Raw genomic sequence first — 21811 nt, forward strand, 5'->3', positions numbered from 1 at the left:
AAATTCATATTGCTGACTGTGCGAGGGCCTAATATAATATACATTGTCCCATTTAAACCGTATGACAGCCCATTTATTGTATTTACCCTTTCACAGATGAGGATGCTGTCGCTCAGAGAAGTCAGTTAATGTGAAGATAGTCACACAGCTAGAAAATGGCACTGTTAGGATTTTCTATACAAAACCTTTTTTATTGTTCATTAATTATTCAGCATTAACCTTGTTTTATTTTATTTGAAGGATTATAGATTCTCAGTTGTATGCAATACCAAGAGGTTGCAATGTTTTCCTGTTCTTATGAATATCATCAGCAATGCGCTGCTTGGAATGTTTAACCATACACAACAGATTCAAACTCTAAGAGGCGCATTTCCTCTAGTAAGTATTGGGTTTACTCATTCCGAACAATTAGCAGTTTGACAAGTCCCTTGTGTGAGTTCCTTCTATAGCTTTTACATATTTATAATTGATTCTTAACCCTAAAAAGTTAACTTTGGCCTTATATTTTAAACAGATTGTATCTAACAGAATATGATTTTCCCCTTTCATTATGCTCGAAGAATTCTCATGGTGGAATACTGTTCAATAGTATGTCACAGTCTCCCAGAAAGTCTTCTAAAAAGATTTGTAGTTGATTGCATGAGTATATTGGAGAAGAATGAGACGTGTGTGTGTGCGCACACACACTGACTTAGAAATCAGGAGCACTTGTTTTAGAATCTTATATTTCTAATATAATTTGTTGGTGAACTCTTCATTGACTAAATGGGTAGTCGTTGACTGCTTTGAAGGAAAATTTGCCAGTTCTTGGGCTAGATGCATTCTCATGAATTCCGTCACCCACCCACAGTGGTTCTGCATGGGAGTGAGGGGGTCTGGTACACACAGACTGTGTTCTCATGACTCTTAGTCCGCTGCCTATACTGTGGCCTGCCAGCTGGCAGCAGTGCTTTAGGCCGGGTCAGCAGAAGGGTCCTTACCCTTGGCCTTCAGTCACATCCCTCCCTCCCTTTATCCCTCCCCCCAGGTGTGACAGTGGCTTCTCACGTCATCATCCTTGGCTTTTCTGCTCGTTCCACCCGTGTAATCATGGCATGATTAATTTTGCTCTGTTTTTCTTTAAATATATATTTTTATTGATTTCAGAGAGGAAGGGAGAGGGAGAGAGAGAGAGAAACATCAATGATGAGAGAGAATCATGCATCGATTATCTCCTGGTCACCCCACACTGGGGATCGAGCCTGCAATCTGGGCATGTGCCCTGACCGGGAATCGAACCGCCGCGACCTCCTGGTTCATAGGTTGACGCTCAACCACTGAGCCACGCCGGCTGGGCCATGGGGATTTAAAGTGTATCTCCTTGAAGATGGGCTCGGTGGTATCGAGTTGTCCTTTCGGGGCTGTGCTTTACAACATATCGCCAGCTGCAGTAGTTTGCACGGATCCATCGCTGGGTTTACTGAGGAAGACCTGCTGCTGCTCAGGCCTGAACCACCTGTTTCTCTAGGACCCTAATTCTTGAATCTTTTTTTTTTATTATTTTGTTAAAAAAAACAAAAACACCAAACGTAACATGAAATTTACCACCTTAACTATTTTTAAGTGTATAGTTCAATAGTGTTAAGTATATTCACATTGTGGGAAACAGGTCTCCAGAACTTTGTCATCTTGTAGAACTAAAGTGCTATGCCCATTTAATAAGAACTCTTCATTCCTCCCTTCCCCGGACCCTGGCAATGACCTTTTTACTTTCTGTTTTTACAAAATTTGACTACTTTTGAGACATAATATAAGGACAGTTGTATAGTGTTTGTCTTTTTGTAACTGGCTTTCGTCCAGGATAATTTCCTCAAAGTTCATCCATGTGCCAGGATAACTTCCAAAGTTCATCCTAGCATGTGCCAGGATTTTTTTCCTTTTTAAAACTGAATAAGATTCCATTGTGTGTATGTACTACATTTGGTTTACCCGTTTGTCTGTCCATGGACATTTGGGCTGCTTCTTGGGTATTCTGCATAGTGCTCCTATGGAATGTGTGAGCAGATATATCTCTGAGATCCTGCTTTTGATTCATTTTCATATATACTCTGATGTGGGTGGGCCCTGAGTTATTTTTTATTCCCCCCGCCTTTTTTTTTTTAGGAATTAAAACCTCATGTTAAATTATCAAAAATCATCTCCCTGCCACCATGCATAGATGTTGATGATCTAGATCAGTGATGGCGAACCTTTTGAGCTCGGCGTGTCAGCATTTTGAAAAACCCTAACTTAACTCTGGTGCCGTGTCACATATAGAAATTTTTTGATATTTGCAACCATAGTAAAACAAAGACTTATATTTTTGATATTTATTTTATATATTTAAATGCAATTTAACAAAGAAAAATCAACCAAAAAAATGAGTTCACGTGTCAGAGGTTCGCCATCACTGATCTAGATGTACACTTTTAATTTGTTTTTTCAAAATATTTTGAACAGCGTATTCTTTATGGTTATTAGTATTTGTTTCATGTTTTTAAATATTTACTAGCTTAAAGTGCCTTTTATGTTTGCAGAATGTGTTCTTTATCTGGACTGGTCTGCCAGAAGGCTCCTTTTTCCTATTTTCCGTTGTTTGCAGCATTTCTCCTTACATCGCCATGAGCAGTGTCAGCGATTACAAAGTAAGAAAAAGGGGGGAAAAGAAAAGAGACTTCAGGAACTTTAATAATTTTTTTTTAAATGCTGTGTGTTCACAATGTAGTCCTGTGAAGAAAACATTTAAGCATATGTTTAATTTTAGATAATGTAGTTAAGCATTATTTCTATCAAGTCAGAAATTTACTTCTAAAAGCACAAAATACTTTTTATTTTAAAATTAAAGGAAAAGTACAGTCATTTTACAGGGATTCAAGTTAATCTAATCCTACAAAGGGGTATATTATAAAACTTTTGACTATAGAAGTCATTGATATTGACATTAAAGATCAGATTTAAGACTTGAGCCCCTTTTCTACTGTGGGGAATACAATTTTTTTTGTTATATTTGTATTTGGTTATGTCCATTATTTAAGTCCAATAGTTCAATGAAATTTAGGTGAGTCATTCTTCACCCTTCTGAGCCAGTCTATTTGAATAATGGAGAATTTATTGGCCTGCAGGTCACAAAAATGATATTTCTTTTGAAGGAAATTCATTCCTGGATCATGATGAAGTCTGCTTTTCTATTTATTATGCATAAGTTAAGGGGGTGTTGTGAATCAAACCTACATAATGAAATAATACTAGTATTCACTGTCAAAAATGGTCACTTTAATGGAATTCACTAAATTCCATTGAACAGTATTGCATAATTAAAATTATCAGAAGATTTGACAGTATTTGGTTAGATTGTATTTGACATATCTTCCAATGCATTTGTTCTGGATTTGGACTTTAATTGTATCTATGTATGTCCTGTGTTTTTCCATCAGAAGAGAATTAAGTCCCAGCTATGGACTTCAGGCCTCTGCCCTTCGGCCTACTGGTGTGGGCAGGCCCTGGTGGATATTAGCCTCTTTGCTTGCTTTCTTTCTTCATCGTTTTTAATTTTCTGCTTGACAAACGTAGCAGACCGTTTTTTCACAACTCGACTTGTGTTTGCTTCGGTGAGTGATGCATTACATAGAGATTGTCTTATAAGGTAAATTCATGATACATTTTAACATTTGCTATTTTATGTAATCAAGACATTTCCATTTTTATTTTGCCCCTAATGGAAACAAAAAGCATTTGAAGTGTATGTTCAATAAAATATTTTAAAATACTTATAATTTAAATGTTCCCTCAATTCATATTTTATTTTTTGACTTTGATATTATTTATATTACCTTTTAGGTTGTGATTATATTTGGTTATGCAGCTTCTGTCATCTTTTTCACATATGTGATATCATTCATTTTTCGCAAGAGAAGAAAAAATAGTGGCGTTTGGTCATTTTGTTTCTTTATTGTAAGTATACGTACAAACATATCAATAGAGAGATAAAGTTCCTTTTTCAACTTTGAATGTAACAGGGAACATAGTCACTTTTGCCCTGAGCAATGGGAAATGAACACCTTAAAATTATACCACAGAAAGGAGAGAGAATGTAACATGTTGCTGATTCAACAGTATTTCTGAAGAATTCATCTACAGCTCTTTGACTAGAGTTTACAGAGTAACTTACAGAAAACCTGAAGCGCAGATGCCACTATTGAGTTTATAAATCCTTCAAAATACAGGGCTTCCTGGCAATACTAGAACAAAAATTGGCTTGATAAAATTTGACAGTCCAATTCATTTCTACAGTGTTTAAGAAGTTGTCTTTTAACCTCAGATGCTAGAAATTTCAGAGATCAAAGATGTTTTTATACCTACAGCAGAGCATTTATTAGTAAATAGGAATGAATGATTCCAAACTTGGATGGAAAACTTGGATGGAAATGTTTACCAAGATGCTGAACACCCAGTGTGTCTAATCCCAGCTCTTTAGGTTTAGGTTTAGCTGATATACTCACCCCCAAATCTTGAAGTTGAAGTCCTGAACCCAACCAGAGGCGATCTGCTAAGAAAATACATCTCACATTGCCCACTGGCTTCTGTGCGAAATTAGCCTTGGGCTATCTGGTCAGTAGGTAGCTGTTGACTTATCCCTTCTCAGAGGACCGTTTTCTGATTTGGCTTCTCTAATTGTATTTCTCTGTATGCAGTAGATAATATCTGTTACTACCCCTCTTACCACCATCAGGACAAATCAATACAAGCTCAGAAGTTACAGAAAGATGTATAGAGATACCTCACTCAGAAGACTGGCTTTGAGGCAGTCATGAGGATCTGATGCACCAAACGTCTTTGCTTTCATACTTTGCATGGGGGCGTTTTGTTCAGTCAACAGATTCACTGCCTTTGTCCAATGTAAACCCAGGTGTTGTGTAGGCAGCACAGATGTTAGCAGAAGAGAGTCTAATAGTTGATTTCTTTTCCGTCAGCACTCTTGTATATGTCCAGCAAAGGTTAATGAAGAATCTGTGTCCATACTTTGTGTTTTCTAGTCATTTCAACTCTGAATGAAAGTCTTTTTCAGAGCTGATGTCCCAGCAATGTCAGGGTTATTGGCCAATATGACTGTTGACATGTTTGTTACTGCCAGCCTAACTGAGGCTCAAAATCTCCTAGTGAGTTCCCGCATAGACACTCTACACTTATTGTCCTTCAGTCCTAAGCAATTGGCAACCTCCAGTCATTGTTCCTTTTTCTTTGTCTTCCCCATTCTTGTGTTGGTTCTCCTTAAATAGAAGCCATTCCAGACTGGGACTAATACAAGTCTATATGAATGTATTTTTTGCTTTGTGTCAAGTGAAAAATCAGCCCCTGGTTTACCTTATACTCACAATTCATCCTGGTTTGTATAGATTTGACAATATCTCAGGTAGAGGAGCACTTGCATCAACAGGCGAACCATACCTCCACCCCTTATCCTTCAGCCTTCAATGGGACCTCTTCTCACAGATGCAGGCCCCATAGTGACGTTTTGGGTTGGACAAAAATGTGGATGGAATTTTCTTAGAAAAGGCATTCTTTCAGAACTTGAAACACCGTCATCTTCCAGAACAATAGCTTTCATTTCTTGGCGTATAGAGTAGAGACCATTTTGCCTAATATTTGATATATATAATCGGGGGCAAAGTCTAACGAGGCAAAGTACTTTCAATACCTGGTAGAAGGCAAAATAGGTTCTGCATTCTCATGTAATGAGTTCCTCTTGCATAATTCCCCAGCTGCAAGTGCCTAAATGTGCAAATGAAGAAATCTGACGTTGTTTCTAGGGAAAGTCATGATAATGCAGAACACCTTTTCCGTTAGGTTTGTAGACAAATGTTTGTGGATTAAGATGTTCTCACTGTGATGGGGACAGACTATAGCAAATAAAGGACCACAGCAAAGAGTTGAACACGAGACTCTGAAACACTATTTTTCAAATAGAATTATATCTATATATGATTGAATACCATTTTTTCCTTTGCTAATTTTGAATTATTATGTATTAAAATAAGGCAGTATTGCAGAGACAAAGTCAACTTTTTAAAACAAGGATTTTTGTTCAAAATGTAAAAAAATTACATCATTTCTGATTTTTTCTTCTTTTTCATATTTATCTATTTTAGTGCACTTATCTATTTTATTTTTATACCGTTTAAAAGAAGCTACATGTTAAAAGCTACATGGAATATTGAGATGTCAGGTTTGAAAAAATTCAAGACTATCTAATTTAATTCCCCTTATATTTTTAGAATGAAAATAATTAAGCAACTTGTTTAAGGTCACACAAAAAATAGTGATAGACTCATGAAGAAACCTGAGATCTCAGACCTTACGTCATTCTTCAAGTCAAAAAAATATGAGCTAGTAACATGGTGGACAATACTGATGTCAAGTTTGTGTTGATCAACATCTTGATTTTAGTAAGCTAAAACACATCTTCACAGAAACCTCATGCAGTTTACAGTAACTTTATGGCTGCTACAAAGAACTTAGAATATCATTCAAAATCGGTATTGAGGCTAATTACTGTGATAATTGATCTTTCATCACACAGTGAATATAAGTTTAAACCATGCCAGTCTTAGGACTGAGATAATTTTTTATTACAGGAATGCTGATGGGCAGTACAGTTGTCCTTTAGTGACCTTGGATTTACTTGGAAGGACGGTATAGGCAATGTCTCCCCATCACTGAGTGAAGCCACAGTCAACAGTTAGTTTCTAGAATCCAATGCACTCCTGTACCCCCAAGGGTGTGGCACTGCATGGGTGCCTTAGGCCCTTGTCGAAGGAGGAGGAAGCACCCTGTCACCCATATTTCAGCCCAATGGTGGAGGTGGAGTCGCACATCTTAGCACACTGGGCCATTTCCTTTGATGCATTTTGGCATCTTCTCTTGTTCCAGTGGGTGAGAAAGGAAGGAAAGAACAGGTCACAAAAGCAGAAACTTCGAGTCCTCATAGAATAAGCAGAGTCAGCTAAGTGGACTAAAGAACTCATAGTTATCAAAAATAAGGAGCTAGGAGAAAAAATAGAGAAGTGTGATGTCATGGAAACTAAAAGAAATCTGTAAACATGGACAGTTGTGCAATACCTTTGCAAGGAGATCACGGCTGTTATAAAATGAGAGAAGTCTTTTGGGTTGGCTATCCAAAATGCTTATTGTGCCCTTCTTACTGAATACTTGATTTTAAGTTTTTGGGTTTTTTCCCCAATTGTTTTTGATAAGGTAGATTACACATTTCCCCAAAACTTTAAATTTACTTAGTAGCAAAGATAACATTCCCTTTTATATAACAATGTCTTGTTATAATTTTGAATATGCAACCTATGTCAGTAAAATTTTCTGACATAAAGACTTAGCAATCATTACACCCACCCAGAGTTTTGAATTCCAGCTTCATCCCTCACTAAATGTGTCATCTTAAGGATGTTATCTAATGTCTCTGGACCCTAGATTTCCCATATATAAAAGGGGAAGGATAAGAAGAATACATGGTAGAGTCATTGTGAGGATTAAAGCAAATAGTATATGCTTAGTTCTTAAGGCCTGGTCATTTGTGTAATATACAATGAATTGAGCAGTTATGATTCTCACCAGTTTTATTATAATGAATACATTAATAAGACCCAGCAAAGGTTTAATAAAGTGTTTAAAACATACTTATTGGCTGATAAACTGATCCTTAAAACAAAAACAAAATATTATTTTTAATCTCCACCCCAACATTTACCAGTAATCTAAAAGAAAAATGAGTATTTTGCAATCAGAATGCACAATCTCCAAATCATCATTTACTTGGAATGGTGAATTAATGGAGAAGGTATATGACAATTTGAAAATTTCAGTCTAAGTGAGAGGCAATATGGATTTTTCATAAGGTCATATATATATTCTCATTAATAAAAGCATATCCTTTCCCTCTTCCTTCTGAAAGGGTTGTGTCTGCATATAGGAAAATTCTGATATGTAGGATAAGAATATCTACATCTTAAATGTTTTCTCAAATATCAGTGGACTGAGTATGTCTGACATGTAATATATTTCAACTTGCCTTGTAGACCTCATCCAGCTTGTTAGACTTGGTTATAATAAGTGACTCCCTGTTATCTGCCTCGCTTTGGAGCATGGTGTTTGTTCCCTCATTCGCCTTGAATGGATTTCTTCTTTTTATGATAGATGTAAGTTATATTATCGACTGTGTCACTAATTTTGAATATGCCACCTATTAAAATGCTTTGCCCAAATCTATAAAGATGAAAGTAGACTACCAGTTTTCTGAGGCTAGAGGGTAGGTTGTGGCAATGGGGAGTGACAGCAAATGTATATGATGGAAATGTTCTTAAATTGTGGCATTGCTCTCACAACTAAGTACATTTACTAAAAATCCTTAAATTGCACACTTAAAGTGGACGGATTTTAGGGCATGAAAATGTAACCTCAATAAAGCTGTTAAAAAAGCTTTGCCATACGCACTTTGCAAAACATACACTTATTCAAAACAAACTCCAGATTGAAAAACGTTGCCTCATTCAATGGGTATTCATTATCCATTGTGAGGAATACACTCATGGGTGATATCACTCATTCATTCAAAATGTATATTAAACACTATTCTGTGTCAGGCACTGTGCTAGTCATTGGGGACATCTGATGGACAAGATAACACAGTCCATGCATATAGGGAACTCAAGCTTAAGAAAAACATTCAATATGTGAAATTCCTTATTACTTAAATGGAAACTGTAAAGCTGATGAATTTTCATTTAGCATTTTGTGTGGGTGTGTTTGTTTTTGTTTTACAGAGAATCTACGAGCACCAAAGACAAAATGAAGACCTATTTTATGACCTGAGTGGAACTGATTTTCTAATATGCCTAATAGTAAGAAGGTTTTTCCAACTCAACACTTATTTTTTTATAGTTATTGTTTACTATAACAACTACTTAATCTTGCCTAAAGTGTGCCAACTTCAAAGATGTTTTCAATTATAGTCTCAGAATAAGTAATTACATTCCAACATGATTCTAAGCCCTAGAGTTATTTTTATATGCATGAATGGATAGTATACATCCCGAATTTAATACAAAATTAATTTTTCATGTTTATTTATCCTGTATACTGCCCCCTCCAAATTTGAGAGAGCTTGTTAAAAATACAGATGGAATATAACTGAAGTCCTTTGAATTAGAGATAAAAAAGCAAAAGTTTAATAAAAAAGAAAGGGAAATAATGATTATGTTGATGTATTTAGACCGAAGAAAGGCACTGTCTTTGAATATAATGCACCAGTAGTTTTCTAGGCATAGAAGCAAATGTAGACGTAAGTCCCTGCCCTGATGGAGTTTATTTGTTGGTGAAAGGAGACAGGTAATAAACAAAATAGATAATATATACCATGTCAGATAGGTGGTCAGGAAAGGCCTGGCTGACAGATAATCATCTGAGGAAAGCAGGGAGCAAGCTGTAGAGATAACTCGGGGAAGAGCATTCCAGTAGAGGGGCAAGGGTCACCTGGCTTGTTTGAGGTTCAGGCAGGAGGCCAATGTGGTTGGGGCAGAGTGTCCTGAGAGGAGAGTGGTATGAGAGAAGGTCACAGAAGCCATAGCGACACGTGCAGGTGGATTGAAGAGGTTACACAGTGTTCTCGGTCACCATAAGGACTTTGACTTTGTTTGAGTAACTGAGGAGTCACTGGAAGGTTTTAAGCAAAGGACATGTTTCAAAAGAGTAGCTCTAGTGGCTGTGTTGAGAATAGATGTTTGGAGCAAGGGGAGAGGAGGGAGACCAGGTAGAAAGGTATTGTAATATTTTTTTTAATTGATTTGAGAGAGAGAGAGAAACATCCATGTGAGAGAGACACAGCAGTCGATGCCTCTGGCACATGCCCTGACCAAGGATGGAAGCCAAAACCTGGGTATATGCCCTGACCTGGAATCAAACCCGCCACCTTCTGGTGTATGGGATGACTGACACTACATCCAACTGAGCCACACCTCCAGGGTTCCTTTTAAAAAATAAGAAGAAGGGGAAGGGGAAGGAGAAAGGAGAAGGAGAAATGATAAGGACCTGGCCCTGGGTGGGGGTAGCACAGACATGGGTGAGAAGTAGTTAGTTGGGTTCTGGATAATTTTGAAGGTAAAACAGGTAGCATTTGCTGTCAGACTGGGTGTGGGTTGTGAGAAGAAGAGTCAGGTTCCACTACGCTGGTTTGTCATTGTGTAGCTGGATTTCTTCCCAGCGTGTAAGATGATTCACATCTCTTTTACCTGAAGACCAAAGGTCACTCACTTAATTCAAATGTTTAAACCATATTTGTGAACAAAATACCTAAATATAACTGTTTTTGTTTGTTTGTTTTTGCTCCTAGCCTTACGTTCAGGCTTTGCTGTTCGCTTTTGCTCTAAGATGCATGGAAATGAAGTATGGGCAGACAGTAATGCAAAAGGATCCTGTTTTCAGGTGGAGGAAAGCTTCCTTTCATGCTTGATGTCGTATTTTAATATTCCTAAATAGTGGCTGCACTGTTTGTTGTCCTGTTGCTACAGGTTTATCTTTGCAATGTAGACAGCATGCTGATTTTCACCAGGATCAGCAGATTGCTGGCTTACTGCCAGGAAACCGGGCTCCCAGGCAGAGTTCTGGCACTAACCAGCTGAGGGCGCTTCCAGTCCCTCCAAAATTTAATGAGTCCTCAAATATGCCATTCTGCTGTCCAAGATGGGTACACATCCTTGAACAGAGGAGATGGGATGGAACTGATTGAGCAACATAGTTCCACGTGCTTTACAAATGTGTGTGTGTGGCGGCGGGGGCGGAGGAGTGGTTTGAGGGTAGGGAGGGAACTCCAGAAAGGGTGAACAATAAGAGATGCTAAGGCATATGTTGGGCTGATTAGATGGGCTCAGAGTAAACAGAGAAAATGTAGATGATATGATTTTTAAAGAGGCACGGGTCCTTGTCAACAAATTAGAAAGGGTCAACGATGCTAACTGAAAGAATGGGAGCCACACGGACAAAGGGTTTCTGGTTACCAGGATGGGGATTTTTGGCAAAAGCAGAGGCAGGATGCACAGGGCCATGGTCATCACCAGTTTATTGAAAGAAAGGGGCAGTGGTCATATCACCGGGGGCTGATTCACGATCCATCTTGGACAAATGGAAAAATCACAGGGCATATACATTTCCCTTTGTCCACAGAATTTCCCCCCAAACAAGAGAGGCCCGGCCAAATCCAGAGGAACCTGTCGATGAAGACGAAGATGTTCAGGCAGAAAGAACGAGAACAGCAACGGCCCTGACACTCACTTCCAGCATAGAGGAGGTAGAAAGCCCCGGGACGGAGGGCATGCTAATGGCACGATCCAAAACCTATCCACAGTAGAGGTTGATGTGCCGGTTTTCACTTTGAAAGTTGAGCGTTGGGTGCATTTTCATGATTCTTAACCGTTCTCAGCACTCCCACTTCTTGGGGGTGTCCTGGACGCTCCAAGAAACGTACAAAGCAAGTGGCTCTATTCTTCTTTTGATAAAAATGGACTCTGATCAGTTTCAGAACCAAAAACTTCACGAGTTGAGGAATTTACCTGAGTGACATTTGTTTTAGAATCCTACAGAGAGATTGAAATTTTAAGCGTCATTCATTTCTTTGACCTAGATGCCATGATATTCCCATGAGGTTAGACACTTCTGTTCTGGGAAGGCAATGAGCCAGCTTCCATGAAATGATGCTGCTTTTCTCAGCCCATTCAGAAGCACGAAACGTTAATGAGTGCATGTTGCATTTGTTTGGGTTTTGTGTTTTGTTTTTTTTAATGTTTGTATTGATGTCAGTCAGAGAGGAAGGGAGAGGGAGGGAGAGATAGAAACATCAGTGATGAGAGAGAATCATTGACTGGCTGCCTCCTGCATCTGCCCCAGTGGGGATGGAGCCCACAACCTGGGCATGTGCCCTGACTGGAATCAAGCCGTGACCTCCTGGTTCATAGGTCGATGCTTAACCACTGAGCCACGCCAGTCGGGCTGCATGTTGCATTTGAAACAAGCAGTAGGACCACCCTCAACTCAGCATCTGATTTGGTTAATGGCATAAGGCGCGAAGGGCTCCATTAGAGAGAACATGGGAGCATAGAGTCTCTGAAGGTTCAGAGGAAAATCACATGGTCATCTATTCCAGCAACCCGTCATCACTGCTAGCTGTCTACACAAAGAATATGCCGGCCCGAAGAAAAATTGCTTTTCAAAGAAGAAGAAGAAGGTAGTCACAAGAAATATCTCCTTCTGTGTTAAAAAAGGTTTGGAAGAACCCCTTTTTTTTATTCACCATCATTTTTAGAAATACCCTGTGAACATCTGTGTTGTAGACACCACTTTACCTGCTGAAGCATTCTTTCATTTAACATATATAAGGCATCCCCCAAAAATGTATAAACACTGTAACAGCGGATGGCTCAATTTTTAAATGGAATTTATTTTAATAAGCACTGCCTTCATAATTATTCAAAGTGTGTGTATACATTTTGGGGGACATGATCTATTTTTTCAGTGTTCCAGGGACTGTTTCAGGCTCTGAAAATATAATTATGAAGGAAATTGGCAAGATCCTGTCCTCATGCATTATATATCCTAAGGGCTGGGTTTTTTTTTTCTTCCCCATTTTGTTTTTTAAAAGCCCTCTTTTTCTCTGTACTCTGTTGCTGAATTGGCAGCACCGGTACTTTCTTTGTTTTTCAAAACATGTTTTGAACATATTTCGAAAAAATAACCTATTAAGAAAAATGTCAAAGGTCACATAGACAAGTTCTGTGTGGAACATGCAAATATGTGGAATGATATGTGTGGCCTTCACTTAGGGTTTGGAAGGACCTTCCTTGAACAGCCACATTTAAGCCACAACCTGGGTGATGAGAAGGTGGCAGCTGTGTAAGGACGAGGAGAGAAGGGCACCCCGGGCAGAGGAAACAGCGAGGGCAGGGGCTCAGGCGTGGGGATGCCATGGCGTGGTGGAGACACACACAAAGAGGCCAGTGGCTGCATCTGCGGATGGAAGGGGTGAAATCAAAGAGGCGGGTGGGGCCAGATGAGGTGAAGCTTTGTGAGATCTGGCACAGAATTCGGGTCTTACATCAAGTTATTGGAATACTACGGGAGGGTTTGCAGCCAGCGTTTGTCACAATTATTTGTGTTTTGAAAAACAAAAACAAACAAAAAACCCTACACACAATTGTTTGCTCATAAATTTGTTGTGGACAGATTAAGAGCCTTTTGTATCAGTTCCAATGAAAGATGGCTTGAACACAGGCGGTGGAATTTCACAGGGGTGAAGAAAATGTCCCTGAATTCCCAAGTTTAGGAACCACTAACCCATCTACTCAGCACATCAGCCACCTGTTCTAGGAAACAATCTGGGCACATTTTTCGCTAAAAAGGTTTTTAAAAAAAGAACAGTGGTATTGACATCAAATTCATAAGCTTTTCATGAATACATTACATAATCATAGGAGTTGAAGAGCGTGTTTTGGTGACATGAATTACATATATGTTATAAATTTCAAAATGCCACTGAGGGGTTATTAAAGAAGGTTATTGGAGAAACAGTTTTATGTTTATTTTCTGATTATTTCTGATTTATGTTCTGATTATTTCACTTCCAATAATCAATGATTCTCTTTCAGGTGAAGTACTGGGATTGCTGGGGCCCAGTGGTGCTGGTAAAAGTTCATCTCTGAGAATGATATCTGGGGTCACAAAGCCAACGGCTGGAGAGGTAGTAAAAAAATGAAGAAACAGTATCCATTCCAAGAATAAAAATCTCACAATAAATATAGACCGTAGCTTTATATGACTATGCTTTGAGTCATTAAAAAAGTTTTTAATCATAAATCCAGAAAGTGATTTCTAGAAATATTTCTTTGATGCTCAAAAAAATGTTTTTAATCATAAATCTAGAAAGTTATTTCTAGAAATATTTCTTTGATGCTCAAAAAAATGTAGACATTTATTAGCTACATGTCAGTTTCTTGAGTGATTATGTGATTGGAGAAAAGGCTGCATGTATTTCTAAAACCAGTTTACTTTCATAGGTGGAACTGAAAGGATGGAATTCAATTTGGGGAGATGGCTCGGTCAAGTTCCTGGGGTACTGCCCTCAGGAGAACGCGCTGTGGCCCAACCTGACGGTGAGGGTGCACCTGGACCTGTTCGCTGCAGTGAAAGGGCTGAGGAAAGCGGACGCCGCAGTCGCCATCACACGGTACAGTCATGCGATCCCCTTGTGTCAGGAGGCAGGGAGGCTGTCCATTGATGATGAATCCACTAATGAAGAGTGGAGAGTAGAAAAGACATCTCCCCTTCTCAGAGGGTGTCGGTGGTAGAGCAGGGATGTCAGACAAGGGCTGTGTTTTTATTTTTTCTGTTTTTGTTTTTTTAAAGTTCTCTTTTCCTCTGTACTCTGATGCTGAATTGGCAGCACCAGTACTTTCTTTTTTTTTCAAGATACTTTTTTATTTATTTAGAGAGAGAGGAAGGGAGAGGGAGAGGGAGATAGAAACATCAATGATGAGAGAGAATCATCCATCAGCTGCCTCCTGCACGCCCCACGCTAGGGATCGAGCCCACAACCCCCAGCATGTGCCCTGACCAGGAATGGAACCATGACCTCCTGGTTCATAGGCCGACACTCAACCACTGAGCCATACCAGCCAGGCAACAAAGGCTGTTTTTGACAAGTGAATGAATGATCATCCATTTCCGTTCCTAACAGAATTCTAGCTACTCTTAAAACCTGTTTACGAAATGAAAAAATTTTCCCATTCTGAAATAAACTCTCCTTTCCCTTGGTCACTAGAGTTAGAGTGTTGAGAATAATAGCACCCAGCTTCCCCCGAAGGCTGTTCCTCTTCCGTGTGATGACCTTTTCCCCATTCTCTTCCTGTTTCCCATCAGATTGGTTGATGCCTTCAAACTGCACCAAGAGCTGAATGTCCCGGTGCAGAAATTAACGCCAGGGGCCACCAGAAAGGTATGTGTGGTGTGTGCTGTTATCCTGAGGGCGGATGTGGTGCTGGCAGCAGATAGAGGTGTTTCTCTGCATTTCAGTTGTGTTTCATGCTGAGCATCTTGGGAAATTCGCCCATCCTGATCCTGGATGAACCATCTACAGGCGTGGATCCTACAGGACAGCAGCAGATGTGGTGAGAACTGTCCCCCTCAGAGCCAGCAGTAGAAACCTCATGTATACGTTGCATTCTTAAACTGGTCGTAGAAAAGCAAATCCACGGGTTCCCAGTTCAGTGAAGATACTCCATATTATTAGGAAAACAAATATTGAACAAATAGATTTGCTAATGCAGCATATTCATGTGGTATTCACATTTTTTTATTTTTTATTTTTTATTTTTGTTTAAAGTATTACACATAGTAGAGCATATGTGTCCTTTTTCCCCTATTAACTCCCCCCCCCCCGCCTTCCCCACCGCCTCTCCCAGCATATGCCCTCACCCGCCTAGTGTCTGTGTCCATTGGTTATGCTTATATGCATGCATATAAGTCATTTGGTTGATCTCTTACCCCTCTGCCCAACCCTTCTAGATTCGCTAATGTAGCGTATTCATGTGGTATTCACATTTTTTAAGAACAGCAAAAACAAAAGCACCCTTAAGGACTTGGTTGGAGTTTTAGGTATTGCAATTTGGAGTGTATTTTGATTTTGTCTTTTACTTATTGAGATGTCTATAACGATTTCCTTAGAAACTATTAAGTTAGTGACATAATTTCCCCATTTCCTCCCCCCACCCTGTTACCTAATCTGTCAAGTTTGTTTATATAACTTTTCTTAGTTTTTAAATTCTTTTTAGTTTCCTATCTGAGACTTTCGATTTGGACTAATAAAATTTTCCAATTCATCCCTAACCGGTTTGGCTCACTGGATAGAGTGTCGGCCTGTGGACTCAAGGGTCCCAGGTTCGATTCCGGTCAAAGGCATGTACCTTGGCTGCAGGCACATCCCCAGTGGTGAGTGTGCAGGAGGCAGCTGATCGATGTTTCTTTCTCATTGATGTTTCTAACTCTCTATCCATCTCCCTTCCTCTCTGTAAAAAATCAATAAAATATATATTTAAAAAAATTTTCCAATTCAGTTTCATATTTGTGAATGTCCAATCTCTAAAAAGAACTTTATTACGGACATGTTATACAAACGTAAAGAGAATCATTTGTGAACACATTTTCCCCACCACCCAGTTTCAACAGTTATCCACACAAGGTCAATATTTCTCCATCTATACCTCCACCCACTTCATTTCCCCACTCCCCAGTTATTTTGAAGCAAATATTAGGCAGCAGGTCCTTTATTGATAAATATTTCAGTTAGCTTCTACAGAAGATACAGAAGTTTTCTTCTTAATATAGTTTTATTGATTATAGAGAGGAAGGGAGAGAGGGAGAGAGAGAGACATCAATGATGAGAGAGAATCATTGATCAGTTGCCTTCTGCATTCCCCCTACTGGGGATCGAGCCCACAACTCAGACATGTTCCCTGACTGGGAATTGAACTGTGACCTCCTGGTTCATAAGTCAACGCTCAACCACTGAGCCATGCCAGCTAGGCTGGAATTTTTCTTTAACTTAACCAGAATCACTCCTAAATGGTAATAAATAATTTAATAAAAATATTTTAAAACCTTCTTTATGCTATAAAAACCTAATGAGTAGTCACATTTCTCTAAATTAGGATCTAAATATGATTCATAAACTGTATTTTGCCTATAAAATTTCCCCTTTATCTCATTCCGCCCCCAACCCCTCCCCCCCCCCCCCCCATCTCATGCTCTTTTTTTAATGGTGTTGATTTTAATGGTTTACTTCAGGCACATGATTCAGTCAACCATTAAAAACACAGAGAAGGCGGCCCTCCTGACCACCCAAAACCTGGTGGAGGCCGAGACTCTTTGTGACCGCATCGCCATCATGGTGTCTGGAAGGCTAAGGTGGGTGTCTTTCCATAGCCTTCACTTGACCCCCCCAAAATGAGATTCCCTATGAAAAGGAGACAATCACCAGATGGAATTCTTCTTTTCAGCTCCGTGATGCCCTTTCCCTTATATTTGAAATAATGTAAAAAATTTCAGAGCCAATATTCATTCCAACATGTTTTCCTTCTTGTCCATAGATGCATTGGCTCCATCCAACACCTGAAAAGCAAACTTGGCAAGGATTACATTCTAGAACTAAAAGTACAGGAAGCTTCTCAAGTGACTTTGGTCCACACTGAGATTCTGAAGCTTTTCCCACAGGCTGCCCTGCAGGAAAGGTGAATGGAGCTTCTGATTATGGAGAAACATGTTGTCTTTACCCATTCGATGGTTCCTCTTCTGCTCTGAGAGAACGTCAGGGTGACTTCATAATGAACGTTGGGGCCTCAAAAATGGACTTGTTGAGTCTTACCGATTATGAGATTTGGGAGCTGCCCAGGTAGCTGTATCCCCCAGGGAAGCTTGGGGACAGCCTTCATGGGTCTCTGCTGCCATCCATGGCTGATCCCAGCTCTGGCAAAAGACTTGGAAAAATTGGGGGGATTTCTGATTATTAAAACCCACACAGGGCCACAGTCAGGCCCATGGCATCCTCCTTGGGCCTCCCTGTAAATATTCAAAAGATGTTAATATTTATAATTTAAAAGATGTAACTGTTTAGGGTAACTTCCCTTCATAGGGAACAAATAGCAACTGAGATAATCAAAGAGTTGTCCATTGATGAAGTTTTCATGACACAAAATGGAGAATAGGTGTGTGTGTGTGTGTGTGTGTGTGTGTATGTGTGTTATTGGTGGGGAGGGGGGCAAGGAGATGGAGCAGGAACTGAATTTGAAATTTTTTGGAGAGATAATCACCCCAGAGAAGCAGAACATAACTGCTATTTCCATTTTAGCACAGTATAAATGGCACTATCTGAGGTCTATGGCAGGGCATGTCATAGTCCTATTCCTAGACCTTTGGTGTCACAAACCTGAGAAGAAGTTCTGATGTAGATGGAAAGATCACGAAGGGTAAGGCTGGAAGGGCAGCGTCTGGGATGAAGGAGGTCAGTCCTAGAAGTCTGGGCAGCTTTGGAGCTACCTGGGAGCACCAGACTTCTGTTCAGGAAGGAGCTGAGAATGGGGCATGAGGTCACACAGCCAGAAGTAGCATGTGGAAGCAAGATGCCAAACATCAGTCCTGGCTCTTCTTTCCTCAGAGGTCAGGGATGTTTTTTAGTTAAAACCTTTTGAACCCCACCCACTATTATGTCCCTCTTTCCCAAACTCCTATCTATCTCAGCTTTCTGGTGACGAGGATGGACTATTGAGTGAGATTAATTCCAGCCTAATTTGAATTTACCAAAGGGATTCAGAATAGCTATGTTCAAAAAGAAAAAGGTTTGTGTGAACTGAGAGTAAGTATAATTATGCTGGATTCTTTCTAGGAGAATTATCTCCTACAGCCAACTACCAAAGTCATTTTAAGAAATGTCCATTGGTAAATTAGATTATTTACTTCATATGTGAACTACATTAATTTGCATTATTACTTTTTTAATCTTTACCTAAGGATATGTTTATTGATTTTTAGAGAGAAAAAGGGAGAGGGGGAGAGAGAGAAACATCCATTGGTTACCTTCTGGAAGTGCCACAACCAGGGATTGAACCCCCAGCCTAGATAATGTGAACTGACTGGGAATTGAACCCGAAACCTTTTGGTGCACAGGATGACACTCTAACTTACTGAGCCAGCTAGCCAGATCTGATTTGCATTGTTTTTATTTCAAAAAGGAAATTGCTGATAATATTTATTTTGATGGTCTTTTTTCTCCTTGAAACTCAAGGTGAAATATGACATTTTCCTACTTCCAGGTATTCCACCTTCTTGGCCTATAAACTGCCCGTGGCAGATGTTCACCCTCTATCTCAGGCCTTTTACAAATTAGAGGCAGGTAAGAGTGACCGTTTTTACAAGAAAACTTTTGAAGAATTAATTCAGGCTTGGATAGTAATTTAATAGGAGAGAATTGTGTAATACATTTTAAAAAATAGATCCTGTAGGATACGTATGATCTTAAGAATCCTAATGGTACATAATGGTCAGGATTTAACCCCAGTTTTGGTTCACCCAAGCCTCTGGAAAGAGGTTAATTTCCAGTGCAGATGGAAACTGCAGAAAACACACAATTGTGCTTGGTTGGTTTTAATGTGAATTCATAACATTAAACTCAGAAAGCCCTTTAGTCCAGTCTGCTTTGCTTACATGTACACAATCCATTCATACCAAGTGTCCTGAATTCTTACTTCATTCCCCCTCCCCTTGCATATCTGTCTCCTTCCTGCTCTTCTCCCACAGTTGATTCCTTGCTTTATATTTCACTCATAAAATGAAGGCAGCAGGAAACTTCCCTGTGTCTGTGCTGTGTGTTCTGCCTTAAAGATGCATGAACAGCCTGTGTCTCCAGCTAAGGCTGTGCCCTGCATTGTGCATGACTCCTCTCGCCACTTGAAATCGCCCCTTTTCTGTCTTTGTCATCATTTTTCCACTTTTCACTGGGTTGTTCTCCAAAACAAACCATCATGGTGGAATTTCCGAGCACAGCATTGTAGCAAAGAGCTCCATCTCTAGCACCAGGCTCTCCGGGTTCCCATCCCAGCACTGCTGCTTACGAGCTAGGAGACACTGGACAAAGGTGCTTAATCCCCGTGCATCTGGATGGCTCATCTCTAAAATGGGGGATAGCATCAGTGCCACATGGCAGGGTTGTTGGGAGGATTAAATGAGCTCATTTACGAAGAGCCTAGAACAGTGCCTAGAACAGTGCTTGACATAATATAAACCTCTGGTTTGCTCCTCCCACTCTAGACACCCTGACTTCCTGCCTTGGGGTTGTGCACTTGCTAATCCTTCTTTCTGGAATTCTACTTCCTAAGTTTCCAAGCTGCTTCCTCACTTCTTTCAGGTTCCTGCTCAGTTATGATCTTGTTATTGTGGCCCTTCCTAGCTATCTATAAGAAGAGTGCCCTCCACTTCCTATTCTTGCACTTGATTTATTTTTTCTCGATAGTAGCTACCATTTACTTTATTATACTAATGTAAATTAATATGTTTATTATATATTGCTTATTTACCTAATGCCCATATTCCTCCCGCTAGAATGCATACTACACAAAGGCAGGGGTTTTTGTTTTACCTATTTCCTTTACAGCTCTTTCCCTGCCACCTAAGGGTGGCTCCCACTCATGGAAGGTTCTCAATGTATAAATGGCGAACTGTGAACACATGAATATATAAATTGGTGACCACTCTCAGGCAGATTTCCTGGTGGGGATGCCCAGCGGAGAGCTGGTGCAGCATATGAACTGGCTGAAGCACGCAGTTCCACCGAAGCAGTGGGTTCTCTTAAAGGGAATGGAATGGAATTGAAATCTTCCCCTCGTGTAAGAGTCTGTCAGTCAGTTATGAAGTCCCTCCAGGAGCCTAGGTATCTCCCAGGACACATCAACTAAGTAATAAAACACCAGTGTGCGACCAATGTGTAATATGAGAAAATTCTAATATCAAGATTTATTCCATGTGTATTTATATTCTGACTTTTCATTATTTCTTTATCTCACCAAGCATTTGTTTGTTCAGCTCTGTAGTCCATTTATATGAATGGTTTGCATTTTTATTTCATATGATTTAAAAAAAATTATTGGTAATAAATTATAAGCATCTACTACTAGTCTTTTCCCCCCCCAGTGAAACATAATTTTAACCTGGAGGAATACAGCCTCTCGCAGTGCACGTTGGAAAAGGTGAGCCAACTTTGACCATTTTGCGTGGTCTTTGTAAATTGCACGTGACAGTAACACACATTGTTCCTGTCTGTAAGACAGTCAATGACTCAATAATTCTTTTTTCTCCTTGTTTGTTTCTTATTTAGGTATTGGTAGAGCTTTCTAAGGAGCAGACGGTGGGAAATTTTGACGAAGAGGTTGATACAACCATGAGATGGAAACTCCTCTCTCATTCAGACGACCCATGAAACCCAGTCATTCCTTGCCGATGTCCTATAAGCTTATGTTATATGTAATAATTTGCGTTTTATATAATTTTTAAAAATTGTCAACATCGATATTAGGTACATTTTGTATATTTAGTTAATAAATGAATACATTGTAAAATTATTCTCCCCCTCAAATTTAGGGACAATAGAAGGTGTTAATGAAGTTATCTGAAGAACCAGGCACTGGGTTTTGAATAAATAAAACTATAAACTTGAATTTTTTGAAGCGTGACTTTTTTGAAATATGACATTCACTAAAAAATTATCTTGCTGAACTATGTGAGGAATGTAATCCACAGCTAGAGGCGCCGTGATTGCTGCACACCAGGTGATGATACATCCGGGTTCTGAGTTTGCTTTAATACCCACGGACGACCCAAGAACCTTCCTCTGAAACCTTTTCAGAAATTGTTTGAAATCCACAGGGTTAGGAGCCCCTTAGCTCACAAAGGAACAAGCACCTGCATTGGAAGCAGTTCAAACAAACCTTTTGAAAACAATGGGAAGCACCGCAGCATTTGTTCAGATTTTGAAATTGTTGAGTGTGTTATGATTCTGTGAGTGCTGATTTCCCTCTTCACCTCATCAGCAGTTTTTTCTGTATTTACTGTTATTTTTAAATGATTTTTATCCTATATAAGTGTATGTACATCACACACACACACACACACACACACACACATTTGTTGTACTCCCAATTAA

General features: G+C 39.5%; 1 protein-coding gene across 3 annotated transcripts in view; it reads left to right on the forward strand.

Annotated features, from left to right (window-relative positions):
- The window catches only part of LOC118671252 (ATP-binding cassette sub-family A member 6-like), a 59990-nt gene extending 38664 nt beyond the window's left edge, over positions 1–21326 (forward strand). For all 3 annotated transcript variants that reach the window (XM_036339214.1, XM_036339215.1, XM_036339216.1), the window contains 18 exons: positions 241–378; positions 2556–2663; positions 3453–3626; positions 3856–3969; positions 8103–8222; positions 8847–8924; positions 10412–10503; positions 11242–11365; positions 12218–12335; positions 13716–13807; positions 14124–14293; positions 14986–15061; positions 15139–15233; positions 16909–17028; positions 17211–17351; positions 18930–19009; positions 20803–20858; positions 20987–21326. In XM_036339214.1, the coding sequence (XP_036195107.1) occupies positions 241–378; positions 2556–2663; positions 3453–3626; positions 3856–3969; positions 8103–8222; positions 8847–8924; positions 10412–10503; positions 11242–11365; positions 12218–12335; positions 13716–13807; positions 14124–14293; positions 14986–15061; positions 15139–15233; positions 16909–17028; positions 17211–17351; positions 18930–19009; positions 20803–20858; positions 20987–21088 (1998 nt within the window). In that variant the 3' untranslated portion in view covers positions 21089–21326. The remainder of the gene's footprint in view (positions 1–240; positions 379–2555; positions 2664–3452; positions 3627–3855; positions 3970–8102; positions 8223–8846; positions 8925–10411; positions 10504–11241; positions 11366–12217; positions 12336–13715; positions 13808–14123; positions 14294–14985; positions 15062–15138; positions 15234–16908; positions 17029–17210; positions 17352–18929; positions 19010–20802; positions 20859–20986) is intronic.
- Positions 21327–21811: the final 485 nt, after the last annotated feature.

The sequence above is a fragment of the Myotis myotis genome, unplaced genomic scaffold (genome assembly GCF_014108235.1).
Source record: "Myotis myotis isolate mMyoMyo1 unplaced genomic scaffold, mMyoMyo1.p scaffold_m19_p_17, whole genome shotgun sequence".
Taxonomy (NCBI): domain Eukaryota; kingdom Metazoa; phylum Chordata; class Mammalia; order Chiroptera; family Vespertilionidae; genus Myotis; species Myotis myotis.